This window comes from Rattus norvegicus, chromosome 20 (genome assembly GCF_036323735.1).
Source record: "Rattus norvegicus strain BN/NHsdMcwi chromosome 20, GRCr8, whole genome shotgun sequence".
Lineage (NCBI taxonomy): Eukaryota > Metazoa > Chordata > Mammalia > Rodentia > Muridae > Rattus > Rattus norvegicus.
Genome location: NC_086038.1, coordinates 33,185,086 through 33,210,954, shown reverse-complemented (window position 1 = coordinate 33,210,954; position 25,869 = coordinate 33,185,086). Strand labels below are relative to the sequence as shown.

At 40.6% G+C, this 25,869-nt stretch overlaps 1 protein-coding gene across 9 annotated transcripts in view; it reads left to right on the top strand.

Moving 5' to 3' along the window:
• Cep85l (centrosomal protein 85-like) overlaps positions 1 to 25,869 on the top strand; it is a 171,069-nt gene that overhangs the window by 71,228 nt on the left and 73,972 nt on the right. For 7 of the 9 annotated variants that reach the window (XM_063278909.1, XM_017601525.3, XM_017601526.3 and 4 more), the window contains 2 exons: positions 14,870 to 15,028; positions 24,455 to 25,242. In XM_063278909.1, coding sequence (XP_063134979.1) covers positions 14,870 to 15,028; positions 24,455 to 25,242 — 947 coding nt within the window. Of the gene's footprint in view, positions 1 to 14,869; positions 15,029 to 24,454; positions 25,354 to 25,869 lie in introns of those variants that run through there. The other 2 variants (XM_063278912.1, XM_063278911.1) reach the window with 2 other exon arrangements.

Here is a 25,869-nt window from a genome sequence, read left to right as displayed (position 1 = left end):
CTAACTCCTTCATTGGGGACCCCATTCTCACTCAGTTCAATGGTTGGCTGTGAGCATCCACCCCTGAATTTGTCAAGCTCTGGCAGAGCATCTCAGGAGACAGCTATACCAGGCTCCTGTCAGCATGCACTTCTTGGCATCCCCAATAGTGACTGGGTTTGGTGCCTGTATATGGGATGGATCCCAGGATGGGGCAGTCTCTGGATGCCCTTTCCTTCAGTCTCTGCTCCACCCTTTGTCTCCATATTTCCTCCTGTGAGTGTTTTTTGTTCTCCCTTCTAAGAAGGACTAAAGCATCAACACTTTGGTCTTCCTTCTTCTTGAGCTTCATATGCATTGTGAATTGTATTTTGGGTATTCTTAGCTTTTGGACTAATATCCACTTATCAGTGAGTGCATACCTTGCATGTTTTTTTGTTTGTTTGTTTGTTTTTTGTTTTGTGATTGGGTTACCTCACTCAGGACAATATTTTCTGGTTCCATCCATTTATCTAAGAATTTCATAAAGTCATTGTTTTTAATAGCTGAGTAGTACTCTATTTTGTAAATTTATTATATTTTCTGTATCCATTCCTCTGTTCAAGGACATCTGGGTTCTTTCCAGCTTCTGGCTATTATAAATAAGGCTGCTATGAACATAGTGGAGCATGTGTTCTTGTTATATGTTGGGGCATCTTTTGGGTATATACCCAGGAGTGGTATAGCTGGGTCTTCAGGTAGTTCAATGTCCAATTTTCTGAGGAACCTCCAGACTAATTTCCAGAGGGGTTGTACCAGCTTGCAATCCCAACAACAATGGAGGAAGAGTGTTTCTCTTTCTCCACATTTTCACCAGGATCTGTTGTCACCTGAGTTTTTGATCTTAGCCATTCTGACTGGTGTGAGGTGGAATCTCAGGGTTCTTTTGATTTGCAATTCCCTGATGACCAAGGAGGTTGAACATTTGTTTAGGTGCTTCTCAGCCATTCGATATTCCTCAGCTCTGTACTCCATTTTTAATAGGTATATTTGATTCTATGGAGTCTAACTTCTAGAGTTCTTTGTATGTATTGGATATTAGCCCTCTATCAGATGTAGGATTGGTAAAGATCTTTTCCCAATCTATTGGTTGCCGTTTTGACCTAATGACAGGGTCCTTTGCTTACGGAAGCTTTGCAGATCCCCATTTGTCGATTCTTGATCTTAGAGCATAAGCCATTGGTGTTCTGTTCAGGAAATTTTATCCCCCTCTTCCCCCACCCCCTCCCAGTGCCCATGTTTTTGAGGCTCTTCCTCACTTTCTCTGTTAGTTTCAGTGTATCTAGTTTTATGTGGGGGTTCTTGATCTACTTAATCCACAAGGCTATAAGAATGGATCGATTTGCATTCTTCTACATACTGACCTCCAGTCGAACCTGCACCGTTTGTTGAAAACTCTTGTCTTGTTTCCATTGGATGGTTTTATCTTCTTTGTCAAAGATCAAGTGGCCATAGTATGTGGGTTCATTTCTTGGTCTTCAATTCTATTCCATTGATCCACCTTTCTGTCTCTGTACCAATACCATACAGTTTTTTTTTTTATTAACTTGAGTATTTCTTATATACATTTCGAGTGTTATTCCCTTTCCCAGTACCATACAGTTTTTATCACTATTTCTCTGTAATACAGCTTGAGGTCAGGGATGGTGATTCCCCCGAAGTTCTTCTATTGTTGAGAATAGTTTTCACTATCCTGGGTTTTTGTTGTTGTTGTTGTTGTTTTGTTTTGTTTTGTTATTCCAAATGAATTTGAAAATTGCTCCTTCTAACTCTGTGAAGAAGAATTGAGTTGGAATTTTGATGGGGGTTGCATTGAACCTTTAGATTGCTTTCGGCAGGATGACCAGTTTTACAATATTAATCTAATGAATCCATGAATATGGGAGGTCTTTCCATCTTCTGAGGTCTTCAATTTCCTTCTCCAGAGACTTGAAGTTCTTGTCATACAGACCTTTCACTTGATTGGTTAGTCACACCTACATATTTTGTATTATTTGTGACTATTGTGAAGGGTGTTGTTTCCCTAATTTCTTTCTCAGTCCTTTTAGTAGACTTACTGATTTGTTTGAGTTAATTCTCTATCCAGCCACTTTGCTGAAGTTGTTTATCTGTTGTAGGAATTTTTGGGGTCACTTAAGTATACTGCCATATCATCTACAAATAGTGATAATTTGACCTCTTCCCTTCCAATTTGTATACCTTTGATCTCCTTTTGCTGTCTAATTGCTCTGGCTAGAACTTTGAGTACTATATTGAATAGGTAGGGAGAGAGAAGGCAGTCTTGTCTAGTCCCTGATTTTAGTGGGATTGCTTTAAGTTTCTTTCTGTTTAGTTTGATGTTGGCTACTGGTTTTCTGTATATTGCTTTTTCTATATTTAGGTATGGCCTTGAATTCCTGATCTTTCCAGGACTTTTATCATGAGGGGGTGTTGAATTTTGTCAAATGCTTTCTCAGTATCTAATGAAATGTGGTTTTTTTTCTTTTAGTTTGTTTATATAGTGGATTATGTTGATGGTTTTATGTATATTGAACCATCCCTGCATCCCTGGGATGAAGCCTACTTGATCATGATGGCTGATCATTTTGATGTGTTCTTGGATTCCGTTTGCGAGAATTTTATTAAGTATTTTTGCATGGATACTCATAAGGGAAATTGGTCTGAAGTTCTCTTTGTTGGGTCTTTGTGTGGTTTACGTTTAAGTGTAATTGTGGCTTCATAGAAGGAATTGGGTAGTGTTCCTTCTGTTTCTATTTCATGGAATAGTTTGGAGAGTAGTGATATTAGGTCTTCTATGAAGGTCTTACTGACTTTTGCACTAAACCCATCTTGTCCTAGGCTGGGTTGGGAGATTTTTAATGACTGCTTCTATTTCTTTAGGGGTTTTGGGACCGTTTAGATGGTTTATCTGATCCTGATTTAACTTGGTACCTGGTATCTGTCTAGAAAATTGTCCATTTCCTCCAGATTTCCAGTTTTGTTGAGTATAGGCTTTTGTAGTAGGATCTGATGAGCTTTTGAATTTCCTCAGTTTCATTGTTATGTCTCCCTTTTCATTTCTGATTTTGTTTATTTGAATACTGTCTGTGTGTCCTCTGGTCAGTCAGGGTTTGTCCGTCTTGTTGATTTTCTCAAAGAACCAGCTCTGGGTTTTGTTGATTCTTGATTCTTTTTGTTTCTACTTGATTGATTTCATCCCTGAATTTGATTATTTCCTGATATCCACTCCTCTTGGGTGTATTTGCTTCTTTTTGTTCTAGAGCTTTCAGGTGTGCTGTTGAGGTGCTAGTGTATGCTCTCTCCAGTTCCTCTTTGCAGGCACTCAGAGCTCTGACTTTTTCTTTTAGCACAGCTTTCATTGTGTCCCATAACTTTTGGTATGTTGTGCATTCATTTTCATTAAATTCTAGAAAGTCTTTAATTGCTTTCTTTATTTCTTCCTTGACCAAGTTATTGAGTAGAGCGTTGTTCAACTTCCATGTATATGTGGGCTTTCTGTTGTTTTTATTATTGAAGACCAGTCTTAGTCCCTGGTAATCTGATAGGATGCATGGGATTACTTCAATCTTCTTGTATCTATTGAGGCCTTTTGGAGAGGGTACCATGAGGTGCTGAGAAGAAGGTATATTCTTTTGTTTTAGGATGAATGTTCTATAGATATCTGTTAAATCCATTTGGTTCATAACTTATTTTAGTGTCACTGTGTATCTGTTTCCATGATTTGTGCATTGCTGAGAATGGGATGTCTCCCACTAATATTGTGTGAGGTGCAATGTGTGCTTTGAGCTTCCTCTTATGAGTGTGGATGCCTTTGCATTTGGAGAATAGATGTTCAGAATTGAGAGATCATCTTGGTGGGATTTTTCCTTTGACGAGTATGAAGTGTCCTTCCTTATTCTCTTTGATAACTTTTGGTTGAAAGTCTATTTTATTTGATATTAGAATGGCTAGTCCAGCTTGTTTCTTGGGACCATTTACTTGGAAAATTTTTTCCCAGCCTTTTACTCTGAGAAAGTGTCTGTTTTTATCACTGAGGTGTGTTTCCTGTATGCAACAAAATTCTGGGTCCTCTTTATGTATCCAGTCTGTAACTCTATGTCTTTTCTTTTTATTCAGGAATTGAGTCCATTGGTGTTAAGAGGTATTAAGGAATAATGATGTTTGTTTCTTGTTATTTTTGTTGTTAGAGGTGGAATTATGTTTGTGTGGTTATCTTCTTTTGGGTTTGTTGCAAGAAGATTACTTTCTTGCTTTTTCTAGGGTGTAGTTTCCCTCCTTGTGTTGGAGTTTTCCACCTATTATCTTTTGTAGGTCTGGATTTGTGGAAAGATATTGTGTAAATTTGGTTTTGGCATGGATATCTTGGTTTCTCTATCTATGTTAATTGAGAGTTTCACTGGATATTGTAGTCTGGACTGGGATTTGTGCTCTCTTAGGGTCTCTCTGACATCTGCCCAGTATCTTCTAGCTTTCATAGTCTTGTTGAGAAGTCTGGTGTAATTCTGTTAGGTCTGCCTTTATATGTTACTTGATCTTTTCCCCGTACTGCTTTTAATATTCTTTCTTTGTTTTGTGTATTTGGTGTTTTGACTATTATGTGATGGGAGGAATTTCTTTTCTGGTTCAATCTACTTGGAGTTCTGTAGGTTTCTTGTATGTTTATGAGCATCTCTTTCTTTACCTTATGGAATTTTTCTTCTATAATTTTGTTGAAGATATTTACTGGCCCTTTAATTTAGGAATCTTTGCTGTCTTTTATACCTATTATCCTTAGGTTTGGTCTTCTCATTGTGTCCTGGATTTATTGGATGTTTTGTGTTTGGAACTTTTTGCGTTATGCATTTTTTTGACTGTTGTGTCAATGTTTTCTGTGGTATCTTCTACCCTGAGATTCTCTCTTCCATCTCTTGAATTCTGTTGGTGAAGCTTCCATCTCTGACTCCTGATGTTTTCCTAGGTTTTCTACTCCAGTCTTGTCTCCTTTTGTGATTTATTGTTTCTGTTTCCATTTTTAGATCCTGGATGGTTTGGTTCAATTCTTTCACCTGTTTGGTTGTATTTTCCTTAATTATTTAAGGGATTTTTGTGTTTCCTCTTTAAGGTCTTCTATCTGTTTACCTGTGTTCTTCTGTATTTCTTTAAGAGAAATTATGTCCTTTTTAAAGTCCTTTACCATCATCATGAGATGTGATTTTTAAATCTGAATCTTGCTTTTCTGGTCTGTTAGGGTGTGCAGGACTTGATGTGGTAGGGGAACTGGTTTCTGATGATTCCAAGTGGCCTTGGTTTCTGTTGCTTAGGTTCTTGTCCTTGCCTCTTGCCATCTGCTTATCTCTGCTGTTAGTTGGTCTCAACTGTCGCTGACCCTCTTGTGTGTCAGCAGTCCTGGGATAATGTCCCAGACTGCTTTTTGGTTCCTGTGTCCTGATGGCTCGGGGCGCATTGCTCTAAGCAGAAGTGGTCTTACCTGTGTTCTCAGGTGTGTCAACACTCCCAGGAGTCCAGCTCTCTCCTGGCAGGATCTGGGCACAGAGAACTGTGTGGCACAGGGTCAGCTCTGGGTGCAGAGGGTCAGGGTTTTTATGCAGCTCACTCTGCCTCCATTTTCTAAGAAGATTACAGGAGTGTGTCACCCACCATTCCCAACATTTATGTTTTATTTTTAATTGGGAATAATGTATAAATTTATCAGCCATAGAAAGATTTAATCATGGTGATTAATATTCTTCACTTTTTTGTGATGCTGCTGTCAAAAATCCATCCTCTAGCATATTTTGATGTATATAATAATATTATTAGCTTGTTACCATGAATTATAAAATTTCACTAGGGCTACTTGTTGAAGTGAAGACTAGCTTCAAAACCATAGGTAATCTTAGGAAGGGAGGGAGGGGTGGAGTCAGCAATTGGAGTTGGTGCTGATAGCAACAACAATTTATAGGGTCAGCAATAGCAGTGCTATTGTGAGCAAAACTTAATTTTCTGGGGACAGTACTCTGTGACTGGTGAGAAACTCTGAACTCTTTTAACTCTTAGGGGGCTGGAAAGAAAGAAAAAGAGACCCCCCCAACACACACACACACACACACACACACACACACACACACACACACACACACAGAGTTGGTGGATGGAGAGAGACTCCAAAACCCACACATTTATTTTTTTCTCTTTTGTCTTTTTATATCCTCTAGGACAAAGCTCTCTAAGAATAAAAGCAAGTAAGATATTGCAGAAAAGGGAGTTACAGCAGGATTGTTGATTATAAGTTCATAGCAGTTGCAAGCTCATTATAAGTTCAGAGCAGTAGTTTAAAAAAAACAGGATTACATACGCCTAGTTCATGGCCTTACTTTATCATTGTGCACACCTGTGGCCTTATCCTTAGCGCTAATAGAATGAATGTTTTCTTTGTTCATTAATTTGATCTAAGCTGATTTTTCTTCCTAGTGCAGTTTACATGCTTGTAGTGAATGAAAATTCATTGTGTTCCTTTTAATGCAGCCTTTACTTACTAGTCTAAGAGTCTATTCTTGAAATTATCTTTATTACATCTTTCTGGCAAAACAACTAAAACCATCTTCTTAAACTTTCTATCAGTTATTCTAAGTTCCTAAAATAATTTGAATCAAATCAGGAATTCTATAAAATCATTAATTCATCTAAGTATTTTTTTATGAAGGTTTATCTTCATGTTGATCTGCAGGAAATTTGCTAATAGCAGTAAGGATTTTTTTTTTTTTGTCCAGTCATACCATGTTAGAAAAATGAGGAATACATGAGAAGGCACAACAGCAGCAAGAAGCAGCCCCGGGACAAAGCTCCTGGGGCAGTGCCTGTCTGTGGTTCACCCATCACAGTCATGCAAAATGGTGTGCCATCTGCAGGAAGCTCATCTGCCCACTTCAGGGTCTTGCAGCGACTGTCCCAGTTTACCTGAGACTTTGCACCTTTGATCAGCCAGTCACCTTTGTCCGCCTTCTTCCCTCTCATATTTAGAGTGCCACATCTACCAGTTACTCGTTACCTTAGAAACTGACCTAAATCTATATCGCAGAAGGCCAGTTAGCTTACAGGTAACTAAGTCACTTTCTGACTAGCTAATGTTTTTCATGTGAACTAGTTGATGCTGCATGACTTAACTGAGTGAAGAGCCATCTCCAAGGACTGCTTTAATTCCCGTTCTGGAACTGATCTTGTTTTAGTTTTACTTTTTTCTGACCTAGAATTTGACCTTCAGTCACAGTTCATGTCTGAATTGAACTTTTGATCTCATTGTGATTGGAGGAACACAGTGTCTTAAAGACCCCTCCCCTCTTTGCCTGTGGTTTTTTTTTTTTTAACGGTTTAAAAGTTGTGTGTGTGTGTGTGTGTGTGTGTGTGTGTGTGTGTGTGTGTGTGTGTAGGTATATGTATGTGAGTGCAGGTATCTGAGGCGAACCGAGGCATGGGATTCTTTGAAGCTGGAGTTAGAGCAAACTATGAGCCACCGGACATGGGTGCTGGGAAGTAAACTTGGATCTTCTGCAAGAATAGCAAGTGCTTTAACTCTAATCCTAATATTTAAAAAAAATATACTTTACATTAATTCTTTGAGAATTTTACATGTAGTTTAATCATATTCATGCCTTGTTTCCTTAATTCCTCCCACATCTAGTCCCTAACTCTTTTACCTACAGACAGATATTCTCATTCTCATTCTCTCTCTCTCTCTCTCTCTCTCTCTCTCTCTCTCTCCTTTCCTCTCAACTGGCCCTTGGTCCTCATTTTTCCTTTTAAAAAGTAGTCCACTGAATGCTGTTTGTACTGCTGGATGGGTGTGGGGCTCTCCACTGCCGCAGGATTGACTGGCCAATGTCCACGCCCTTAAGGAAAACTTACTTTCCCTCCTCTATATAAAGAACGTTTTTCTATATGGTTTAATGCTCTGTTGTGTGTGAGAGACTTTTTATGTCTTTTGATCTATTGGAGACTATTTCCCATAATTCTTAGGACTTCTCATCACTGGCTCTTTAACTCTCTTAAACTATGTTTTAAAAGCAAATATTTACTGGTTTTTAAATAGATATGTAAATCATATTGGGTTAAGGGCTAGTTGAAAATATCTTGAATTTTAAAATAAACAGAACTTCCAAACAAAGTTCTTGTTTTAATCCTTCTAAAGGGAAGGAATTTTTGTAGGTATAATTGTGAGTCTTCCAGAATTCTAATTTTATTCAGTGAACATTTATTGGATACCCAGTGCTTACAATGACTTCATTTGTTGACACTTTGCCTGAGTGCACAGGGCTTAGGCTAGTTGGGGACACTTAGATAAAAAGGTTGCCATTCATTTTCCAGTTTGGTGAGGCAGAAGAACGTCATATGTGTGACGTTCTTTAGAAAACGGTGTGCTGGAATTTAAACCTCATTTTGGGAATGAGGAGAGTAATGACTCTCCTAATCTAAAGGAAGAACGAGGAAGAAAGAGCAATTAGGTCTTTTAAAGACTTCAAGGGAAGCAGTTGGAGTTGCAGAAGAGACTCATCTGTGTGCAGGAGAGAGGTGGGTAAGTGTGCCTTGCCTTCTGGTTTGTGCAGGACTAGATGGTGGGGGAGGGTGGAGCTGCAGACTTAGAGAATGAGATCTCTAGTTGGTGAGGAATTCCCAAACAGGAGTTTACTTGCCGGGCTCTCAGGAGCCATAGGCTGTGTCAGCAGGAGACAAGCACACTTGGTTCCAGCTTTCCATAAAGAGCAGCAGCTGGTTTGGCAGTTCCTCTCGTAGGAGCGGAGATACCTGGGGCTCATAGGTATCCAGTGCAAAGTGTGATTTGTGGTGGGTGGGTATGGTGTACTGTGGTTACTATTCAGAAATGCCATGAAGAGTTTCAGGTTGCTTGGCTGTATGGACTGTTCCAGAGGCTGGTTCTTGGGGCTGTGCCATTCATTGATTTTTCTTGATATGAAAGGTTAAGGGAGTTGAAGGCCACTGCCTGAACCTCGTGACAGTGTACTTTGTTTAGCAATTCAGAGCTGTTAGAAACGTACAATGTTTATACTTAAGTGGTATAGTTCCAATGTATTTTGATATTTTCCCCCATTTTGTTCTATTTTGTTGAAAAATATTAGTGTCTGAGTTGATTTTAAGACCCATTAATAGGAAGCAGCTTGTACTTTGAAAAATCCTGTGAGGTGGAGGCCGAAGGATTCAGAATTCAAAGAGCTCAAGACTGTCCTCAGCCGCATAGTGAGTTGCAGCCAGCCTGGGCTAATGGGGCGACCCCCGAGACTGTAATTTATATTTATAGTTTATGCTGCACACCTAGCTTTCAATGTTACCTTGTCTATTTGCTTTATCATGTGCTGTGCTTGTCTTCTGGTGCTTAGTGTTGTTATCCTACGTGCAGTTACAAGTGCACACATCACGGAAGGCTCGGTGTCAGTGCATTTATTTGTGCTCAAACTTCAGAAAAAAATACAGTAGGTGACTCTGTGTCTGCTGCCCTTTTTTTTTTTTTTTTCTGTACTTACTGTGTGAGAAATACAGACTTGCTTTTTTATTTATTTTTTGGTCTTATCCTCAGGCATTTCCAAAAATGAAACATAAGCTCTTCTATTCCAGTGTGTAGGGTCACTAGATTTTATATCCTCAAAGCAGAGCTTCTGTCTTGTGATAGAGGAGTCAGCAAGGCCCATTGATCCTCTTGTGTTCCAGTACTGGGCTGGGCTCGCAGGTATGGGCTGTCACTGCCTTTCGTGTGGGGGCTAGAGCTGGCTGGTTCAGGTCCTCTCCTGCTATGCAGCGAGGACTTTACTGACTGTATCAGTCAGGGTTCTCTAGAGTCACAGAACTTAGTGAATGTCTCTATTAAGGGAATTTGTTGGAATGACTTACAGTCTGCAGTCCAACTAACACAGCAATGGGCAGCTGTTTCCCATTCCAAGTCCAAGAATCTAGTAATTTCTCAGTCTCAAGAGGCTAGGTGTTTCAGCTGTCTTCCGTATAAGCCGGAATTCCAAAGAAGTAGGTTCTGACAGATGTGCTGGTCAGTGCAAGCAAGTGAAGAGGAGAGGACCTTCCTCCTCCCTTTGTCCTTACATAGACCTCCACTCCTAGATTTGGAACTTACTCTGTTCCAGGCTGTCCTTGAACTCAGATCTGCTTGCCTCTGTCTCTTTAAGTCTGAAATATAGTTCCCACCATTAACTTTTAATATTCTCTGAGTTCTTAGGAAGGAAAGTGTCTGGAGGGGTTTCAGTGGTTGAAGATGGTGAATTAGAAGGTTCTGGCAAATTAAGCCAATTCCAGATACTCAAAAGATTCATCCGTATGCTTCTCCTCTAGAATGCTCCAGGTACCAACTTCTGTCTTAGTTAGGGTTTCCATTGCTGTGAAAAGATACCCTGACCAAAGCAACTGTTCTAAAGGACAACATTTAATTAGGGCTGGCTTACAGGTTAGAGGTTCAGTCCATTCTTATCATGATGGGAAGCACTACATCATCCAGGCAGGTACATAGCGCTGGAGGAGCTGAGAGTTCTACATCTTGTTCCAAAGGCAAACAAGACTGGCTTCCAGACACCTAGGAGGAAGGCCTCTCAAAGCCCACCCCCCCTCAACAACACACTTCCTCCAACAAGGCCGAACTTCCTAACAGTGCCACTCCCTGGGCCGAGCATATTCAAACCAGCACATCGACTGAACCATCTCCACAGACGTTAACTTTATCCTGTTTTGTTTTGTATGTATTTTGTGTGTATTCATGTACAGTTTTGTATTTTTGACACCCTCATACATATCTAAAATGTATCTGAGCAATCCCACCTCCAATCTCTCCCTCCCACGTGTGTATCCAACACTCCTCTAACATGTGCCTTGCCCACCTTCTTGTCTTCTTTTTTTAAATTCATAACCCATTGGATCCTTCCTGCTACTTGCCCACATATGGGCAACCTCCCCACATCCCAAAGAACTATGTCTTCTCATTCGTTAGCAGCCGTCAACTGCTGATAGCCAGCACTCAGCTCTCAGCCAGGGGGGGCCTTCTAGAGTTGGGGATTGACTTGGTTTTCTGCAGCTAATATAGCTGCTGTGATTCGTGAGTGCAGCGACAGTGCTGTGTGTGGAAGCCAAAACCCTTGAATTTCAGTAATTTGATTACCTTTGAATATATCCATTTATTTCAGAAGAGGCTAGTAAGTAAGCTTCTATTCCTATTCTGTGAAAGAATATCCTAAGACTTTAGCACTTAAATGACGTTATTGGTCTTATGGTAAACATTTTTTTTAAGGAAATAAGGCATTTTTCAAATTAACTAAATTTAATTGTAATTTAAAATAAAATAAAAGCATGGCAGTCAGAGCTGCCCCCAGCTATTGACAGCGAGAGAAAATGCCCTGTAGTGTTTGCTTGGGGTTTGCTCCGGTGCTTTTTCTTTTTCTTCATCCTGTTCTGAAACCAGACTGAAGTCTTACTGCCCAGAGGAACACAGGCACTGGTGACCATGGTGTGATGTGGTTGTGAGTTCTAGATGACTTAAAATCTGAGGTTGCAAATTTCCTCTGAGTTAAAGTCATCCTACTTAAACTGACAGTGCACACATTTTAGATCCTTATTAACACTACTGGCTTTTGCACTTATTTCCCTATTTACTGTGTGTGCATTTGTATGTATGTGAGTTCGCCCAACCCAGCTCAGATGTGGAAGTCAAATGACGGCTTGTGAGAGTTGCTTCTCCACCATAGGTTCTGGGGGTCTAACTCAGGCAGTCAGGTGTGCTGCAAGCACTTTTTCTTGCTAAGCTGTTTGGTCAGTAGGCAAAGTTTTGTTCTGTTCACCTCTTATTTCATTGAAAATATTTGTTAATAACTGTCTTTTGTCCAGAGAATCACTCTTTTGGGGGTAGGGGGTTAAGAGTGTGTGTGTGTGGGGGTCGAGGGGGAGTTTCCCTGTGTAGCCCAGGCTGGACTAGACCTTGCAAACCTTTCTTCTGATACTCCTGCACACATTAACACTATCTTTAGGAGTATATGGGAGTGTATTTTGTTCTTTGTTTCAGTATCTTGGCTAGGCTGTCTTTTGAATTTCACATTAATATCAGTGGGCTTGAATTTTTTTTATCATTTTTTCATCCATCTGTGTATTTCTTGGGTTTTCATTTTTCTTTGTCTAATTTTTATTTTTTTGAGGTGGCATTGAAATATATTTACACTGTTTTTAATGCTTTTCGGTGACAGTTGATGACTTCACTCATTTCATAGTGGTCCATTTTTATGTTCTTGAGTACAAGTCTGAAGTGCACCTTATAAGGTTGCAGGCTACTGAAGGAGATGACGAAGCTATGTACCTGAGCAACTAATTAAGGAGAGGCCATGATCTACACAGAAGGTCCCTACTATGTGATAGCTGGACCTGATGCAAGAATGCTGGATACGTAGTAGGGCTGCCTTCAGAGCTTGTCTTCCCTTGTACTAGTGCTGTACTACTTGTAGTTGAAGCCCGTCAGCTGACTACGCAGAAGGAAGAGGACACTGTACAGTGTGCAGTGCTGCTGAGCATGGGTGATGGCAAGAGTACTTGAGATATTTTAAATTTATGAAAAGCTTATCAGAATATAATGCATTTTAAGTCAGGGAACACTTGTATTCTTTTGTTATTCCAAGATACAAGTCAGAGTTTCAAGAAGTGAAGGTACAATGTTTTAGACTTACTATTATTTTTATCTTTTTTTTATAGATTTTTAATATTTTTAGTATATGCTAGATCCCAGGTATTGAGGTATTTGCTCTGCTAAACAGGTGATGTTGAAGTACAGTGAGGGAAAGTGTAGATTCTGGTCATTGTTCTCTTAGAGATTCCCTAGTTCTATTGCTCCAATAGGAGATGATGATTCTAGGAGCTGACTTAGATGTACTGACAAAGACCTCAGATCTGGCGAGCTGGCGAGCAGGAGACGAAACGTGCTGAGAGTATTGTTGTGGTGTTGGCTCCACACCCAGGAAGACCCTCTGCTCCAGTTCAAGTCTGAACACAGGGAAAACCAGTGTTTTAGTTCAGGGGTCAAGAGGCATGTAAAAAATTCCCCAATTAAACTTTTTGTCTATTCAAGCATTTAGCTGATTGGATAAAGTTTGCCCACATTGAAGACAGCAGAGTCATTCACCATGTCTATTAATGTCAATGGTACCTACTCCAAACCAAGAATATTCTTACAGAAATGACTGTCCAGAGAGATGGCTCAGCAGGTAAAGGCACTTGCACCTAAGCCTGAAAACTTCAGTGTGATTCCCACATGGTGTAAGAAAAGCAGTGTCTGCTCCCTGTCCCCTGACCTCCACATAAACACCGTGGTAGGTAGTACATGCCCTGCACACTTGGACTCATAATCTTTCTCTCTTTCTCTAAACATGTAATCAAATTTGTTTTAGAAAGTGTTTGTCCAAATATGTAAGCACCCTACGGTCCAGTGACACAGTCAAGTTCACATACAAAATTAACCATGACTCACATCTGATCTTGTCCAGGATTTATGTACCATGTAGTTAAACTGAGACTGTGAGACTGTGGAAAAGACATTTACACAACTTGTCTTTCTAGTCCTCACAAAACAAAACAAACAAACAAACAAAACAAAATCAAACCAAACCTCCCCTTAATAAAGCCTTTAGGGATTACTGTATCCTAACCACTTTGACTTGCTCTTACCTGCTCTGAGATGGGCAATCCTTTCTTCCAAACAGGAATGAATGAACAGGCTGAATCACTTATGATGAATCTGTTGAACTTGGAGACTGTCTGACTGTAATAGCTAGAATTCTAGCAGAAGCTAATTGTTTTCTGTATTAACTCTGAGTTGTTTATGTCTGTTTGGTTGGATTTGATAGAGGGTAAATACATAGAAATGTATCAGTATGGAGAGTGTGTAATCAAGTGTGGAGCTCTGCAGCTTGCGAGTGATAACTGTACAGACGTTCACTGAGATGGATAGACTTTGGGTTGGGCTAATTTGGTACATTTTTAGTTGTTTTTTTTACTTGGAACTTTTAAATGAAGTTTTAGTAAATCATTTAGCAAATGATAAAGAAACAAAAAATTCTTTGGAAAATAAAATGATATTTGAAGTGGCTAGGTTAGAGTAGGTTTGTCTTTTATGATGAATGCATTCAGTTTCTGTTGGTCATGTAATAGGATTCATGTAGACCCTCCGTAAATTCAGTGTTTCTGGTTTCTTTTTCCTTTTGTCTGTTTTTGAGACCCTGTTTTAGTAGTCTAGTGGAGCTCTCTGGCCTTGTGTAGTTGAAGCTGCCCCAGAGCTCTCTGTCTCTCTGTGTGCGTTTCCCAAGTGCAAGGATTATAGCTGGGACTATGGTTGTGCACTAGCACATAAGGCCAAATTGGGTTTGCTGATTTTCGTTTTTTATTTTTTTGAGACGGGGTCTCACTAGGTATTCCTGGTTGTCCTGGAGCTTGCTATATAGACTAAGCTGTCTTCAAACTCAGCAGTGAGATCTGCCTGTCTCTGCCTCTGAGTCCTGGGATTCAAGGCATGTGCTACCATTCCCAGCCCCAGATTATGGTTTAAGTCAGACATAGTCCATCTTTAGCAGTTCAGGAACTAGAAGCAGAGAGAAGCTCGGCAGTTAGAATAACGGAGTTTGTTAGTTTGGTTGTTGAACTTTTTCAGACAGATGTCGCCCGTGTCTTAGTGGTGTATTTTCAGACAGATGTCGCCCGTGTCTTAGTGGTGTATTTTCAGACAGATGTCGCCCGTGTCTTAGTGGTGTATTTTCAGACAGATGTCGCCCGTGTCTTAGTGGTGTATTTTCAGACAGATGTCGCCCGTGTCTTAGTGGTGTATTTTTCCTTCCAGGCTCGGACTATTCATCAGCATGGTTACCTGGTAATGAATCATTATGGCAGGCCACAGCTGTTCCATCTAACCCCCGAAATAACCATATCCGGAGACACAGCATAACGTCTGACAGTGGAGACACTGGCATTGGCACTTCCTGTTCTGACAGCGTGGAAGGTAAGCTTATGGAGAACGGTGTGAGTGAGAAACAGTTCTGAAGATTATAAGGAATATTTAGGTTGCTGGTAACATTCAGTATTGCTATAAATGAAATATCAAATTAAATTCTCTGTTTATATTCCATTTACCCTTGCACTCAAAAAAGATTTTTATTTTCAGCTATGCATTTCCAGAGCACGCATAAGGTTGATTGAGGACTAAAGTGATTTCCCATATACTCTTTATCGCCACACATATACATCCTTCCATATTATCACTGCTCAACCAGAGTAGTGCATTCATCATAACAGATGAAACTTCTTTTGCCACTTATTACTGTATTACTTACTTTCTGTTGCTTTGATGAGGCTCCCGATGACGGAGGCAATTACTAAGAGAGAGTTTAGAGCTTACAGTTCTGGAGGGTTAGTATGTATGGTTGGGGAGCAGAGGTTATGGGCAGTAAGCTGCTGGAACAGTGGCTGAGAGCTCACATCTTGAGCTCTAACTAAGAGGCAGAGAGTGCACTGGGAAGGGCTGGAATCATTTGATACCTCAAGCCTGCTCCAGTGACCTACTAACCCTCCTTTAACAAGACCACACCCCCTAATCCTTCCCAAGCAGTTCTATCAACTATTCAAATACTTGAGCCTATGGGGCCGGTGCCATTTGAAAATGCATCACAGTTGCACTTGGATGATCAATTGTCATTATACCTTTAGAGGATTTTGAATTATCTAGGAGATACACATCTGAAGGGGCAGAACTTTGAGGGTGTTTTCATTATAGTTTAACTGAGGTAGGAAGAACTGGGTCCTAGAACACAGTTTTAAAAAAAATGAAAAGAGAAAGTCATATGAAGATAAGAAAGAAAATATTTGGAATTATCAAATTAGTAACTTAAACCATTGTTAGCATTTGGGCATGATGGCCCATCGTTAATCCCAGGACCTGAGAGACATAGGCAGGCAGATATCTGTGAGTTCCAGGTAGCCAGGGGCTACCTTGCCCCTTTACCCTAAATTGTTAAATTTGTTAGAAGGCCCCATGTAGCTAAACCCTAGATCAGAACAATCTAAGGGCCCAGGAGGCCTTAGAATGGCGGGCGCTGCACTTCAGGTTTACAGGCTGCTGTTGTGAAGCCCTGCTGTATAGTCTGTGTCTGTGCAAATCAGTAGGGAAGAGTCACCTTACTTCCTTGAAGGTTTCAGAGACTGTCTAAAAACAGGATGTTGGGAAGCCCTTCCCTCTGAAGGCCTTAGGGGAAAACATCCCATTTTCTGGCAGCCTGTGGCATCCTTTCCTGGTATTTGTCTTTTTTTCATGACCCCTTTGTCTTTAGATCTTGCTTTCTTCTCCTTATAAGGTAAATGGGATTTGAAAACACCAGTCAGTGGCATTTGTGTCTGTCTAATTCTATCTGATATCTTCATTTTGATTTCATCTGCAAAACACTGACTTTCAAATGAATTCATATTTACATGTGTGGGGGTGGGGGGAGAACAGACAGATACGTGAGAGAGAGAGAGAGAACGATTTTAATGTATCTTAAGTAGGATGCGACATATTAACAGACGCTGTTCAATCCGTGACATTTTATACAGCGTATGAGGCTGAAAAGCGTACAGAGGAGCATGAAAAGTGCTAGGGGGTCGTTTGAATTCAATTGAATTTAAAAATAAAGCAGGGGTTCTGGGCTTGAAACTTGTAACAGTGTTTTTGGTCATTCTCATTAATAAACTTTAAGAGTTATTAATAAACATACTGATGTGGCAGAGACGACAGAACAGGGTCTAGAAGTGCAGAGGGAATGCTCTGTTTCCTTAAGGTTGTCTTCAAAGTTTGTGTCTTAAGTAGCTTTTTCTCTTCCTTAATTTTAGGGGTTCTAGTGTAATGCCGTCTCAGATAATGACTTGAAGTCTAGAGAAAAATTATGTAGCTCTTGAAGAGTTGACTTAAAAGCTCAATAATTGCCGAGTGAATTCCTTAAGCTCAAAAGAACATACTATTAACCAGAGAACTGATTATACAGAGAATATACTGTTAATCGATTATACAGAGAATATACTATTAATCACAGAACTGATTATACAGAGAATATACTGTTAATCAGAGAGTTGATTATACAGAGAATATACTGTTAATCAGAGAACTGATCATACAGAGAATATACTGTTAATCAGAGAGTTGATTATACAGAGAATATACTGTTAATCAGAGAACTGATTCTACAGAGAATATACTATTATCAGAGAACTCCAGAGCTCTCCAGCCCGAAGCCTTCTTTCCTCAGTTTAGCTAAGAGAACTTTAAAATGTCTTTCGTGTATCTCAGGGCCTGTAGAGACTGGGGTGCTGCTGTCTTCCTAACAGTGACTAGCAGAACACCCAACATCCTTCACCGAGGAGACTGTAGTTTTCATAGTTTCCCAGAACTCCTGATTTTTCCTGTGCATTATTACTATTATCATTGTTGTTATTATCAAACTTCCATTATTAGTTTGTGCTTTCACTTCCAAGCTACTTCATAACTGTGGTTTTGCCACTTTAATGAGTTACAGTGTAAATATCTGATTTGCAGAGCATTTGATGCCCTAAAGGGGTCCTGACCACAGGTTGAGAACCACTGTCCTAGAAGATAGTATTATTTGCTTATTCTTCTATATGGTAAAGCCTTCAAGATGCGAAGACAATGCAAGTAGGGTAGACATTTTAGGAAGGATAAGGAATATGAAGAATTGTGACTACGAATGAGATAGAAGACTGAATATGGGTAACGGAAGCTTGACATTTCTATGGAAAATGAATCAGAATTGTGGCTTGAATGATGAATTTTACTATAGTAGTTTGAAAGAGAATGGCCTCATAGGCTCAGATGTTTGAACACTTGGTCTCTAGTGGTGCTGCTTGTGTAGGCAAGGAGATGTGGCCTTGCTGGAGGAGGTGGGTCAGCAGGGGTGGGCTTTGATGGTTCAAACCTTGAGCCATTTCCAGTTCATGCTCTGCGTGTGCCTGTGGTTTAAGATGTGAGCTCTCAGCTTTCTGCTGTGACCTTGCCTTTGCTCTGCCATTCTGGACTCTTATCCCTCTGCAATAGCAAGCCCAGATAAACTTGCTCATAAGCTGCCTGTCTTTTTTGATGTAACACTTGATTCTTGGTGTATATTTCCTCTTCTGAATTGTTGTTATGCCTTTCATGATTCCTGTTGTGTGAGAGCTGGGCTGTGTTGTGGTTCCCTGTGTTCTTTGGCAGATGTCCCCAAGTCCAAAGGTTGATTTATAAATGTCCTTTTTCATTATTAAATTTGCTTCATGGCATATCTTTTTAGTAAGGCCTAAAAATAACTACTGTGGAAAATTGCTGAATGCCGTGAGTAACCTTGTATTAGGACACAGTTTATAGATGGACGTCTATAGTATAACGTGAGCTTTAGTACACTGTTCGCTGGGCTGCTTTATGATATGTTGTATGAAAGTGATGTATGTGCTTCACACACTCAGTCCTTGGTTCCATAAATTATCATCTATTAACCAGGAGCCCATATTTTTATTATTTATAAAATTAACCTAAGCTTGCTTACCTAATTTTTCTTCTTTCTTTGGTACTGGGGGTTGACCTAGGGCTTTGCACACATTGGGCAATGTCTGACCATTAAGCTGTGCCCACAGCTAATCTACCTGTGTTCAACATATACTACAGAACATGTCTGCAACAGCCTCTGGAGGACTTAGCTTCTTTTTCTAGTCACGGCTTTTTACTACAGCCCTGACTTGAGAAGTCCCTCCCAGGGCATGTATTGTCATATTAATTTTCTAAACAATGTACATTTTGTTTAAGTGTTACCAAATGTAATCTGAACTTACTTAAAAATTTCAAATAAAACATTCCACAAAGTACTTTATAAGCTTTCTTCAAGTCTTTTGTTGGTTGTTTTGTCCAAACAATACTCTACCATGTCTTATAATTCAGAGATTTAACCCACTGTAATTTACTTGTAATAATACAACACAACCTCACTTTGTCCTTACTATCCCATACTACCTTCAGTAGTAATTTTGGGGTTATTTTTAAAGAACACTTATAGTAAAGAAAGCTACAGATAGAAGACAAGTTTTTGTTTTTTGCCAATTTCCTGTGCTAATTTTCTTGGGAATGATAGGCTTCTCCAATTAATTTCATTTATTCTAAATAAACAGACCCAAAAAAATAAAGTCTTGTTAATCATATCTTCATTAGATGTTTATACTGATAATAGGTCATTATAAGTGAAGTGTTTCCAGCTCATTCTGTATATTTCTATGAGAGGATCACTTGATACATTGTTTTCATCTTAGGGCAAAATCTAGGGCTCTCTCTGAGGTAAGAGTTTCCTCAGTCACTTATTTGCTTAGCTGTGCCTTAGTGTCTCCTGTGTGTTAGATCCAGTGCTATCTAATTCTTAGAAATGAAGCAGCTATTTCTCCTGGTTGGTAACAAACATCTGTCTTGTGCATTATAGGAGAAACTCACAGAATGATGTTTAAGCAGTCAGAAGATGGTAGGTGCTGTCTGGGCAGGCTCAGGGAAATGTAGTATTGGTGGAGAGATCAGCTTGATCAGAGTCTGGGAGTGAGAAGAGTACTGGGGTTTATGTGCTAGTGTGACTGATAGATCGTAGAAAAGCTAAATTGGATGTCAAGGGATTGTTGGTGTATTTGAGTAGCAGTTGATGGTAACTTGTTCACAAGAAGAGACTGAAGCAGCAGCAAATGAAATCACTCAGGTGATTAAAAAAGACACACACACACACACACACACACACACACACACACACACACACACACACACACACAGAATCCCAAAAAACCAAAACCCTCAAAACTACCTTCTCTTCCTGTTTTTTGGGCAAGGTCGTATGTATCCCAGGCTGGCTTGAACACAATATATAGCCAAGGGGTTACAGGCATGGGTCATCAATACTAAGGACTTTGAGATGTCACAGCACTTGTGGTCTTAACAGGAGTGAAAATGTCTTCTATGCTAGGTGTGGTAGCATACATCTGTGTCAGACTTGGAAACCTGAGGCAGGGGGATTGTGAAATCCAACCAGAATGGGATACAAAGAAAGTTTTAAATAAACTTCATCTATATACTAGGTAGACCTTATCTTAAAACCAACTGAACAGAAAAGCCATATATTTTCAATATAATATACTCGATATATGATTAAAATTTTATCTGAGATCCTGGGGTAAAACCCAACCATTTTAACTCAGAGCAGTGTGGTAATGTGTCCAGAAGGCCCAGTGTTCCAGCAGCGGAGCCGACATTCCCCACATCTCACTCTATGGCTTTTCTTTTGAACACCCCTCCTTCCCATGTACCTATGCTTGGAAAGAACATGGAGGAAAGAAGACTGGAGTGTTGTCTAGCAACATTGGATTGAGAAACAGCCCAGGATTCTATTTTGAGTCCTATGCTGGGTTAGCTAACATAATCTGTGGGTCCCTTCTTAAATTGCAAATGCCTGTAGGTCAAAGCACACACAGAATATTTAAGAAAATTTACCTAAAAATACAGATTACTTAAAGTATTAATTTAAAAAGGAAGGTATTATTTGTGGTGTAAAAATGTGTTGTAGTAAATATATAAAAAAAGCTACCATCCTGCGCTAGTGCCAGGTCTGGTGGGCTGCATGGTACCTGCAGGATATTTTTATCTTAATCAGCAAAGCATCTCAACTGCTAAGCTCCCAATCTCTATCCCACACCGCCACCAGCTATTCTCTGAGCCCAGCAGCAGCCGCCCTCTTGCAGCTCTCATGCTGCAGACTCTGCTCACATTCCCAGCATCCACCCCCTGTGGTTATAGTCACAACTCCCAGTAACCCATTAAAATCAAAACTCAATAAGTTTGTAATTTAACAATCAGATTTATATCAGTAAATTCAAACTCCGTAAAAGATCTGTACAATAAACTCACAACCAATTGGTAATGATATAAACTGCCCACCTAGATAAGACAGTTGTCCTACAGAAATCCATCCGTTATGAAATACTCATTTCATAAGGCCACACAGATCTGGGTCGACCTTCTCTGCCTCCATCTTGGTTCTTCTCTTCTTTCTCCTCTCTCTCCTCTCTTTAAAACTCTATGCCTGCCTTCCTCTTTCCCTGCCTGATCACAGGCCTTGCCTTATCCTGTGCCAGCCCCTCACCTGCACAGACATCAGCTTCAAAAATGTTCTTCCCATATGTTACATACAGTACCCTATGAGTACAGCATTAGCAAGAAAGTTAGAGAAAAATAAAGCTTGTTATTGTGAGTGAAAATGATTGCCTTGTGATTAAAGTATTATTCATATTGTCTAATTGTGCTACTATATTTTAAACCAGAATGTCTTGATTTGAGATTTTGTTTTTAAATAAAACTCATGATTATTATCAGTTGGATCTAAGAATTTTTTTGCACTTAATTCATTTTTGCTATAGGAAAAATAGATCAGAAAAGATGCAGAGGAGGGAAGTTTCTATATATGAGAAGATAAGAATCAGTGTGCTCACAGATAAAATAATACACTTTTGAAACAGAAAGTTGAGATTTTGTTAAAACGTCAGAAATGTTATCTGAAATGTAATTCATTTACATTGCTAGGTTACAGTGATGTCCTTAAATGGTCTTAGTGGCCATCACTGGCTCTTTACGGTCTCCTGAGCGTTCAAACGCTGTCCCCGAGTTTGTAGAAGTACTGCTTCCAGCCAGTTTCAGATTAAACTGCTTCCAGCCAGTTTCAGACTCCTCTGATGGAATTTAAACGTGGGCTAGATTACATCGCAGTAACTTGCATTTGAGATTTGTGTTTAAGTAAAGCAATTTAAAGCATACCAGGAATTACCTTGTATTTATCTTTAATTAGATTTCCTGGGCAAATGTTATTTTTAAAGGGTCAACACAATTAACAGTTTCTAGATGAATCTTTTGCCTCAGAAATAACAGTCAGCCCCCCAGATGCTCATGCTGTCATATATGTGAGGTCTTGTTTGTTTATTCATGTGCTGTATGTGCATGTTAAGAATGTATGCATGTGTAAAAATAGACCAGCTTCTGAATTTTAATTTTGATGGTAATGAACTCTAAATGTTATATTAAGTTATAGTAAGTTTTAAGATAAATTCTTATATTTATCTTAAAACTGTGGATATTGGTTGTGGTTGACTTTGGAATATGTAAGCTTGAAGATTTTAGAACTGGAGTCATACCCAGGGGAGTGGTGTTTTCATGAATTGAGCAGTAGAATGCTTGTTTAAGTGCTGTTTCTGAGGCCCATTTACCAGGACTGATTATGATTGGTGTAAGAGCATATTCCAGGTAACCTTTTTGCATGCTAAGGCTTGAGACTTCCTAGTAAGGAACTTCTAGGAGTAGCTTTTGTCCTTAAGATCATATTCTACAGACACAATATTTTGGTTGCATTCAGATTTTTAGTGAATTCAAGAGTAGTGGTAAGGAAGTGGCCCAGTTGGTGAGGTGAGCCCTGGCTTCCCCCCAAGCACCTCACAAAACATACAGTGCTGTCCACTTGTAATTCTTAGAGGGGAAGGCAGGAGATCAGAGGTTCAAGATGATCCTTGGTTACATAGCTAGTTCAGTGTTTCTGGGTTACATGAGTCCCTTTCTCAAACAGACAAAAGACATTAAAACTTTAACCCGACGAAGTGGCTTTTATTGCCAATTATTGATCCTTTATGCAACTGAGAAATACCAAGCTACCGAAGCAGTTAGGAAAATGGCACATTGCTGGTCCCCAAGAGGCAGCTAAACCTGGTGATTAGGTTTCAGTGTCTTCAGTATCATGGAAAGTAGACTATCACCTGGTGTAGTATTCACACTTCTCTAACAGTGTTCTGGAGATACTTCAGTCTCTTGAGTAGAAATATGGCCAAGTAATAAAACTCTATTCCCAGAAGAGAAATTAAGACCTCATGGAAAGTAAAATGTGAAAGCCAGGTTTTCCTTGGCTGAAGGGATTGTGGGAGGCCCAGCCACTAGGTTTCAGACATGAAAATGTGAAAAGGATACTGCGAACAGATGATGATGCCCCTGGAAACCAGTGGGTAGTCAACAGAAACCTCAGTTCCAGGGTTGTGCTCACATGGTCTAGGAGGTCATGTAGGCCCCGGAAGGCTACAGTCAATTTACTGTTGCTGACTCCTCAGCACTGATTGAACTGTGTTGCTAGAGAGACTTCATAGGCATTGGTCTCAGGACGCTGAGGAATCAAGCTGGAACTGGGATGGAAGCCTCCTTCCCACTCTTCAGCTCGGTCTTCAGCTCTCTACTGCTAGACAGTCTAGCTGCAGATACCAGTGCTGCACGACTGACAGGCCAGGACACTGTGCCTTCTGGTGCAGTAATGCATGTCAGTGGCAGGGGAGCATGTGCTCCGGATCAGTTTGTAGGCCTGCCCCATTGGAGGGAATTCACGCCGATCACCACCATCTTGGTCAAACACCTTTGGCTGGGGAGGTAACGGGCCCTAGAGGGGAAGTTGCTGCTGTTTTTCTGCTATTTTCTGCTAATGATGTGTCCATCAGTCCATAGGTTTGTACCCATGATGTATGTGTCCAGTGTATGGATATAGGTTAAGTGCTACTGTCAGCTTCAGTTGGAGAAGCCCCTGTTTTTGCAGTAGGTAGCAATAACTGCAGAGACTTAGAACTGGTCAGAGTGCTGAGAATAAGGGACTGCTAAATGCTCAGCCATAACAGGAATTCTTTGTCGCCTACTTCAAGGCTCAGGGCATATTGCAGAAGAGGGCTGAAAGGGTGTAGGAGCCAGAGAAGGAGTCGAGTGGATCGGAACGCTCTTGAGAATCTGACATCACCATTGCACAAGACCTGTGCAAGATTGTGCCTGCAGCATTCTGTCACGGGTGGGGTAGGGAGAGGGAGGAAGGGCCAGTGAACGTCCCTGCCCAGGCCCTCTAGGCAGATAACGAACGGTAGGTAGCTAGGGGACCTGGGCTCATTAGACACCACTGCTCCCTGAGCTCCGATCACTGTCCAGTTAGGGGAGGGGAAGGTATTGTTTTTAGCGGGTAGCACTGATGAGGAGTGTGCGTGCTCTGTAAATTATCCCTCTCTAGAACCCTACAGCAGTAACCCTAAGGAAACTCACCTGCCCTTCAAGAGTGAACACGGCCATAGAAGACGACTCTCGTGGGAGCAGAGGAGGAACGCTAGAGAGAGGTGGCCGGGGGAGGGAGGAGAATGTTAGAAAGTGTGTTGATGATGCCTTGTGTCTGATAACTTAGTTATAACAGTTCTAGCTGTTTCCTCATTCTGAGGAAGAATGCCAGAAGAAATACAGGCTGAGAAGCCACACGCAGATGTTACTTTGGCATTTTGCGTTTACCCGCTTTAAGCTGTTGGTTGGAACTGACGTGGCCGTCTTGTCTTGTTGCAGACCACTCAACTTCCAGTGGCACGCCATCTTTGAAGCCTAGTGGATCGCTGCTTACCCCTCCCACTGCCCATGTGATGCCATGTAACTCCAGTGCTTCAGTTTCCAAACACAGGGGAGATCTACCGTCAGACGGCTCTAAATGGAGTACTAATCTCATGCAGACACTGGGAGAGCACGGCACAGGGGAGCGGGACTCCTCCCTACACATGAAGGACTTCAGGCCCCTGAGGAAGTGGTCATCTCTGTCCAAGCTTACTGCCCTGGAGAACCGCAACCAGAGTGCCATTGCATACACGCAAGAGTTGAGGAATGTCTTGGAGAAGACAGGGAAGGGCAAGGCTTTCACGTCCCACTTACGGACCTTTGGGCCTAGCTGCTTCCATGACACTATGGAGATGCTTAAACTGGAAGACAAGCAAGTGAACACGAAACGGCCATCAACTCCGCACTGCAAGGATAAATTTGAGAGCTGCAACAAAGAGGATGTCAGAGTCTCTTCCTCTGCTCTCAGGAGACAGACTTTAGACATGACATACAGTGCCTTACCTGAGAGCAAGCCCATTGTGACAGGCTCAGAGGCTTGTGAGTCTCCAAAGTATTTAATGCTGGGCCAGCAGGCAGTAGGTGGAGTTCCCATTCAACCTTCTGTGAGGACTCAGATGTGGCTTACAGAGCAGTTACGGACAAACCCATTGGAAGGCAGAACCACAGAGGATTCTTACAGTTTAGCTCCTTGGCAACAGCCACAAACTGAAGAGTTTCAGCAAGGAAGTGAGACACCAATGCAGGTAAGGCTCACAACCTAGTGTTTGCCTCCCCCCAGTGGTTGTTCTGTTCATTGCAGTAAGTACACGACTACACCCCAGGCTCCGTTCTCCAGCTCTCACAAGTTAATGAGTGTAAGTGCCATAAAATTGACGCACTGTTTAGAAAGCTTACAAATCCTTTGAGATGAATTAACGCGATAATCTTAAATATTGTACTTAGCTTGGCTTTTATCGTCTCACTTGTTAAGTAGGCATAAAAATTAAACATGTCCAGTCTAAGGAAATGTGAAACAAACAGAAGCTAACATGGAGTCATAGAAAGAAAAGGAATTTGAACAAATAGGTCATGGACTTTTTTCTGATTATGTCACATTTAGAACCTAGATAATTTTTTCTTCATAGGTTAATTTTTTATTTCTTTTAACCTGCATACAAAGTGTTTATTTCATTATAGGATTTTCATACATTCTTTTTCTTGGTCCTCAGATTCCCCTCAGCCCACTTCTGTCCTACCATCTCTCCCCTTTCCCTTTTCCCTTTGCTCTGTCACGTATATTCTGCTATCCTCTTTTTATTCTTCCTCTAGCTTAGACCTTTCCAGTTTCAGAACTGTCAACCCTCACATATACAAGAATTAAAGTCTCGATT